This window comes from Physeter macrocephalus, chromosome 11 (genome assembly GCF_002837175.3).
Source record: "Physeter macrocephalus isolate SW-GA chromosome 11, ASM283717v5, whole genome shotgun sequence".
Lineage (NCBI taxonomy): Eukaryota > Metazoa > Chordata > Mammalia > Artiodactyla > Physeteridae > Physeter > Physeter macrocephalus.
This window is the reverse complement of record NC_041224.1, coordinates 16,663,324-16,670,955: the sequence shown is the minus strand read 5'-3', so window position 1 is coordinate 16,670,955 and position 7,632 is coordinate 16,663,324. Positions and strand designations below refer to the sequence as shown.

The 7,632-nt window shown below is 49.9% G+C and overlaps 1 protein-coding gene across 8 annotated transcripts in view; it reads left to right on the top strand.

The window, feature by feature from the left end:
- Window positions 1-1,494: 1,494 nt before the first annotated feature.
- KIAA1217 (KIAA1217 ortholog) overlaps window positions 1,495-7,632 on the top strand; it is a 329,171-nt gene continuing 323,033 nt past the window's right edge. For 3 of the 8 annotated variants that reach the window (XM_007100780.3, XM_024129592.3, XM_055087779.1), the window contains exon 1: window positions 1,498-1,749. In XM_007100780.3, coding sequence (XP_007100842.2) covers window positions 1,680-1,749 — 70 coding nt within the window. In that variant the 5' untranslated portion in view covers window positions 1,498-1,679. Of the gene's footprint in view, window positions 1,750-2,546; window positions 2,564-7,632 lie in introns of those variants that run through there. The other 5 variants (XM_007100791.3, XM_007100793.3, XM_007100792.3 and 2 more) reach the window with 4 other exon arrangements.

Sequence of the window (7,632 nt, the reverse complement as noted above, 5' to 3'; positions counted from 1 at the left end):
GCCATTGTTCTGTGCACATTCTTCATCTAAATTAATCTAAAACCTTGCCTGAATGACCTGTAAACTGGGTCAAGTTATGGTCAGCGGCCTAACCACTGTGTTCCCCACCCCCAAAATGATGGGGCTCCTACAGATGAAAATATCAAGCTCTCCCTACCAGTGAGTGTGTTACTTGTCCATATCTGAAACAGCAGCACCCACATTGCTCAGATTATTTTCCCTTTTTTTTTTTGTAGATACTGTGCCTCCTCTTTTCACTTTCTGGGAAATTTGCCAGTGTTTCAAGGACCGGGTAAAGAACAAAATAAATATTTGTAGGTAGTTTAAAGGGAGAATGAGTAAGTTGGAGGTAACTCTGTCCCTTCCAAAGAAAAGCATTGAATCCATTCAAATATTTTAAAGTAATTAACTGGAGAGATTCAAAAGGTTGATTTTACTAGTTTACTTTTCAGATTTGTGATCAACGTGTGTGTGTGTGTGTGTGTGTGTGTAAGGGAGAGGAGGAAGAGTCGAGAAAGTGTAGGGAAAGGAGTACAAACTTTTAAAAGTCCAGCTGAAGAGATTGAAACTGATTGCGTGAAAACTTGTCCGTATCTGAAACAGCAGCACCCACATTGCTCAGATTATTTTCCCTTTTTTTTTTTTTTTTTTTGTAGATACTGTGCCTCCTCTTTTCACTTTCTGGGAAATTTGCCAGTGTTTCAAGGACCGGGTAAAGAACAAAATAAATATTTGTAGGTAGTTTAAAGGGAGAATGAGTAAGTTGGAGGTAACTCTGTCCCTTCCAAAGAAAAGCATTGAATCCATTCAAATATTTTAAAGTAATTAACTGGAGAGATTCAAAAGGTTGATTTTACTAGTTTACTTTTCAGATTTGTGATCAACGTGTGTGTGTGTGTGTGTGTGTGTGTGTGTGTGTGTGTTAGGGAGAGGAGGAAGAGTCGAGAAAGTGTAGGGAAAGGAGTACAAACTTTTAAAAGTCCAGCTGAAGAGATTGAAACTGATTGCGTGAAAAGTCAGCTGCCTCTTTGTGTCTGTTAATCAAGCTCTAAAGAGTTGGTGCCTGAAAGTGTTTACTCAAGAACCTTCAGCATATACCCTGTGTTTCTCACTGTCCTTTTAAAATGGGATTTCACTGAAATTTGGGACGTTCCGCAGTCGGCTGTTTATTTCTCTGGATATCAGCCTATTGGGAAGGCTGATTCTGCGTCTGAGATTAAGGAGACGGGAGAACCGGCTTCCAGCAAAGGCTCCTGCCGGCGATCCTGGGAAATGTTTTCCTTCCTAGGCTGCGGAGTCGCCGCAGTTGGTGGCAGGGGCCACAGGCCGTGCGGGTCCCGGGCAGGAGAGCGCATCACCTGTTGGGGCCTACGGGAGCGCGCGGCGCGGGGCTGGCCGGGGCACGGCCCGCGTTCCTCGGGGGCCCGGGCCCGCGGGCGGACAGACGGACGGACGCGGGGACGCGCGCGCGGGGGGACGCGGGAGGCCCGGCGCTGGAATGCAGTTTTCCCCGGCGAGAGAGACTTCGTACCGGAGTGGAGAGTAGTTTGGGGTGGGGTTTCGCACCGTCCCCTCCTCCCCACCCCCGGGCCCCCTTCCAGGCGCTTTCTGGGAGCTTTTTCAGAACTGCGCTCTGAAGTTTAAAGACCAGCGAAGGGCCTGGGCCGTAGGCAGGGACAATGGAAGAAAATGAAAGCCAGAAATGTGAGCCGTGCCTTCCTTACTCAGCAGACAGCAGACAGATGCAGGGTAAGTAACAGGCTCATTCAAAGATGGAGTTACGGTTCCGCGTGTCCCTCGCCGCTGGCTGCTGCTTTTTAGAACTGCAGACCGGGCGCCTGGCACAGAAAAGGCGTATTTCTTGGGGTGGTGCGTTTCCCAAACGGAGTGGAGAGCTGTGAGCTGGACTTTATCTCGGGAAGGATTTGCTTAAGCAGCAAAAGAAGTGGCGGGGTGATGTCACGTTTGTAGCCCCGCAAGCCGTCAGTACGTGCTAGATCTCTAGGCAATGACAAATATATCGCTAAAAGCAGCTTTTCATACTCACTGCTCCAACCGTGGGAGAGAGGAGCTCTTTCTGGAAAGCTCTCTCTGGGACGGCAACACTTCCATTCATTGGTTGGGGGATTCCATGAGGCAAAGGCACGTTGGATGCAAGATTTGTCGTATTTGAGAGTTAAATCGCAGAGTTTGGGCTGTTTTCTTTCCCAGATCGGAACAGCAGGGGAGCACTTGTCCAAGTGGGGGAGAGATGGAAACACTCGGTGAAATTTTCTGTATGCTTTAATTCAAAAGTTGGGAGCTGTTAGATAATTTTGGTAAATTTTCTCCGAGCAGTTTCCCTTTGTGTTTATAATAGACTTGTCTTTTCCGTAGGGAATTTCCAGAAGCTTATGTTGTTCCAAAGAAATTTTGCAGTGGGGTTGGGTTGCAGTGGAGAAAGGACTCCTTTGCTGTCCAATGTCTGACGTCTGTGATTCCAGAGCCTACCCTGCAGTATCATACAGGCAGCATGTTCGGACACCAAACAATCGAGAAGCCCCCAGCCCCCAGCCTACCCCAGGTTCATCCGGGGGCCAGTTAGTAACGGTGTTTGCCGGGCTGCTGTGATGTGCGTGGGAGAAGCAACTGCACAGGGGAAAAGGTGTGTGTTTTTTAAAAAGGCAAAAGGGAAGTAACAAATGACTCAGGCACACCGAAAATGCAAAACTAAGCCAGACAGAAGAAAATGCAATTAGAAGAGATAGACACACACGCACACACACACACACTCCCACCCCCCCCACCCCCACCAGTGAAATGCAGGAAACCTTAAGACCAGTAAACCCTGGAGAATCCCAGTCGCTTAGCCATCAACTAGCCGGCTGTGTTTGTGCTTCCAAAGCACCACGCTCTCCTCAGTGGGGCTCCCTCGCCTCCCTTTCTCTCCCGATTTTGATAGACAGGATCCTACAGCAGGAATTCAACCTCTGGGCTTCTGTTGAAATAAAAATACTCAGGATCTAGAGGGGCAACAAGAGTGGGACCGATTTAAGAAACGACTTTCAAACAACCGTAGCAATTCGAAGATACTTAAGAGGCTGGAGACCGCCAGACTGAGTGTGATCACTTTCTTCATTCATTCATTCAATGAGTACTGAGCGTCTGTTGCTTGGGAGTAACTGCTTTAGCTGCTGGGGATCCAGCAATGACCAAAATAGACTAAAAACACTTGCCTTCATTGAATTTTTATTCTAAGGGCCAAGTTTGGGGGGAAGGGGAGTGGTGGGGCTAGACAATGAATAAGGAAAAGAGATGGCATATTAGGTGGCAGGGTTACCAGATTTGGCAAAGAAAAATGCAGACTGCTCAGTTAAATTTGAATTTCAGAGAAACGGCAAGTAATTTTTGAGTATAAGTGTATCCCATGCAATATTCGGGACATACTTATGCTAAAAATTATTCGTTATTTATCTGAAATTCAAATTTAACTGAGCATATTTTATTTTAGCTAGTAACTCTGTTAGGTGGAAATAAGGCCGTGGGGAAAAATAAGGCAGGGAAAGGGAGGATTGAGTGCGGGAGGGGGCAGGGGGTGAACCCATAGTAAGGTCATTAGGGAGAACGTCGCTGCTGTGATACTTGAACAAACATCCGAAAGAAGTGAGGGAAGGAACAGGAAGAGCATTTTCAGAGAACAGAGTGGGGAAAGGACGGGAAGAAAAGAGGTTAAGAGATAATTCTAGGCCATATCAGGTAGGGCCTGTGAGAGTGTAGTAAGGACTTGGGCTTCTGTTTCAAGGGAGGTGGGAGCTGCTGGCAGGTCTGAGTGGTCTCGTAAAGGGTAGATGCTGGGTGCTGTACTGAGAATCACCCCAGGGGGAGTGGGGGAGGGCAGGGAGCCCAGCTGGGAGGCTTCCACAGTAAACCAGGGCCTAGCTTGGACCAGTGGGTAGGGTAGTAGAGTATCGAGGATGAAACCAAATTTGCCAAGGGATTGGATACGGGGTATACGAGAGACAGAGGAGTCAGAGATGAGTTCCAAAAGTTTGGTCTGCGCCTTTGGGGAGTTGCCATTTCCCTAAATGGGAAAGTGTTTGAGAGGAGTAGCTGAGAGGGTGTGGAATGGCTTGGAAGTGGGTGGAGAGCAGAAAATCTTTTGGATATGGTATAGGATCGAGAGGCTTATAGGCATCCAAGTGGAGATGTTGATTGCGATTTGGATATTCATGGCTGGAATTGAGGGGAGGGGACCGGGGATTGTGAAAGATGGACTAGGATTGGGTCCACGTGCAGAAGGAAAGGTCCCAGCGATGCGCCCCAGGGCACACCAGCATTTAGAGGTCAGGGAGGCTGGAAGGGGTGGCTGGAGAGATTGTGAAAGGGAGCTAGGAATCCCTGTTAGATTTCTAAGATCCGGTTGAGTCCCGGGTGAAAATGGTGCCGTGAAGGAGTGTGGCCTCATCTCCAGTTCTTTGATGCGCGAGAGGCCCACGCAAGGGAGTCCAGGCCTCTGATGCCCGCATCACCCGAGATACCACACGCCCATTCCTATCCTTGCACACTTGCTCACATGTGGCATCGAAATGCCGGTGGCAGTGTGGTGTTCGGGGGCAGAGAACATACCTTCTTTGTCTTCACATCCCCAGCACCTAACTGAACACCAGGCATGAGACGGCGATCAAGAAATACGCGCTGAACAGAGCGCTAATTATACCACCCCAGGGTTTTGAGTTTGTCCATCTACAATAGATAAGGATCCCTTGGGTGATCATGTAACTTGTTCAAACCGAGACAGTTTTGAGAGTGAAAGGGGGGAATGCTATAAATAATTTCGCTGGGACGACAGTTGTAACCCAGAACTGTCTGGCAAACTGGGCGCATATGGTCACCTCGAGAATAGCTCTTAGAAATGAGGCTCCCAGGGCTGAATCGTCAGCTAGTGAGTAATAACAGTGTGAAAGGGTACTTCCAAGTGCAGCGAGGTGCTTAGTAATTAGCGGTTGAATTTGAATCTAACCGTATCGCACTTGTTTTGAAGGCCCTGGACTCCTCAGAGGGGTCCTGGGGGTGCCTGTCCGCCCACAGCAGCCCTGAGGCGACTGCTTTTGCTCTGGCCCCAAAGGTCTTGAAACCCCTGTGCAAGTGAAGTGCGGTCACCCACCTGCTTACCTCTACCACCCCTGATTCTCCCGTGTCTTAAGATACTAATATTTACTATGGTGGTAATCATTTCACAATATGTAAGTGTATCAATTCAATACATTGTAGACCTCAAACTCAGACAAGGTTATATGTCAATTATATCTCAAGGAAGCCGGAAAAAAAAATAGTATTGGCAGCTCAACAGAGTGCAAGCTCGGGGCGTCCCAGACATTTTGGTCTCTGCTCTGGTCTCCTCACAAATTGCCCCATCAGTTTCTGTCTCTTATCCTGCTTTACCCTTCAGAGCACTTATCACTATGTGACATTTATATACACATTATCTGTTCGTTGTCTGTCTCCCTAATTATAATGTGGATCCTCTTTGAGGGAAGGGAATTAAGTCTATCTAGATCGCCGTTTCACTACACTTCCTAACTCCTTTCAGTGTTTGGGGCGGTCACTCAATGAATATTTGCAAAAACTGAATCAATCGATTAATCAGCAGACCAACCTTTGAGACAAGAATGCTTTCCTGGGTAGGGGAGGGGCTGTTGCTATTTTGTCTACAATCTCTACCAGAAACCTTCTCTTTTTTAAAATTTTGTAAGGTTTTTAGAGGAATGTACGTAATGACCTGGTTTCAGCTGTCATTTCTGTGCCAGTTTGTCTCTGGTGGTGAGCTTTATGATATTAACAAGAGAGCTGGCAAACTGAGGAACCCTGTGGGCCCCCAACAGAATATGTGATACATAGGAGTCAGATAACCTGATTGCCGTAATGTCTGTGGTTTAGCGTAATCGAGGTGAATTTTTCTGAACGCAGTGGAATGTGGACGTTCTTGGCCGAGTGGATCTGCTGGGTGGTTTACCTCCAGACCACCCTGGGGCCTAGGTTCCTTCTGTCTGGTTATGACGCCATTCCCCAGGCTCTGGGAGGCTTCTGCTGGAGCTTTTGCATTTAACCGGCCAAAGGGGAAAGAGAGAGGGCACGCAAGATTATTCAGGAGGTCAGGGGCCAGGACTACAGGTGGCCCACATCACTTCGGCCCACAGTGCCTTGACCGGGATTAGAACAAGGCCCCAGCTGGATGAAGGGAACTGGAAACTGCACTTTTCTTCTGTGTGCACAGGAGGATGTCATGGTTTGAATACACGGACAGAGTGTGGCTGCTGCCGCGGTAGAGGCAGATAGATTGTGCAGCGAGCCGAAGCTGCATCTCCCCGCGACGATCCGATGTAAGAGAGCATCCCGGCACAGTTGGAAAAGCGACACCTTAGAGACAGCTGGACAGCAGCCACTGTGAAGCAGTGGGGGACCCCTTCCCTAGGAGGCCAGGGCCTGCCTAACCTGACCCAGGAACACAATGTCAGGAAAGCCATCAGCCCTGTTCCTGGCTCTCGGGTAGCAGGCAGGCGTGGGATGCCTGAACGATGCCACGTCCAGATCCCGGCCTGCAGGTCAGCCGACCCAGCCCAGGCACCCCGGGCGGGGGGCCGAGGAGCCAGTCTCGGCAGCTCCCGCCGTCTCCCGCCGGCAGGATGATTTGCTGTGTGGGTGACTCCCTTTGGATGACCCATCTTCCATAATCCTCCGCCTCCCCGGCACACCTGGTGCATACCTGCCCCTCCCCCTGTCCCCACTTTCTACTTTTCCTTTCCAGAAGTCTCCATCCCAGCCAGGAGGCCCTTGGAAACTCAGAAGAGTCTCTCTCTGGCACTTGTGCCCTCTTAATCCCCACCCACTCCTGCTTGGGATAGGTTGGAGGGGCCATTCTCCACTGGAAGCTCCCGTCTTGCTCTTGGCCCTGCCGGAAAGGAGCTGCGGGAGGGATGGCTCTGGGCTGGGGAGGGGCAGGGAGGGAAAACTGGAAGCCTTGTCTCCAGGCTCCAGCTTCATTATTGGCTTGACGCCGATTCCCAGAAGAGCAAACAGCTCGACACACCCAGACTTAAATGTTAGCGCCAGAGCGCACTCCAGGCAAGGGTTAGCACCGTGTTTCTGTTTCCAGGCCTTGGACAGCATGTCCATGTGGATGCTGAGGCATCGGTGGGGCTTGAGATCTCTGACTGCGCGCTGTGGCATTGTGACTACACATCCTCTGCTGCTTCCCTTTGTTTGTTTCCTCCTCGGCTGAAAGATCCCATTCTCCCCAGATGACTGCAGTGGGAGAGCAGTCTCCTCTCCCTCGGGCGTGGGAGTCGGTAGCTTCCAAGAACTGGGTCTCATGGTGGGAAAGGCTCCAGTGACCGGGAGGCTTCGTGTGGGAACAGCGTTGGGTTGTTATGGGTGCCGTGAAAGTGGAGCAGGGGCCTGGTGGGGCCCAGAGCTGAGAGAGGGCAGGCAGGTGAGGCCGGGGAGGGAGTGGGCGCCCAGGGCAGTTAGATGTCTGCCAGGGACAGTGCACTGGTGCCTTTCGCTGCTGTCCTCCACCTCGCCTTAAACCTCCGTAAGCACCTGGAGACATTATGTTTTTTATTTATTTATTTTTTAACATCTTTATTGGAGTAT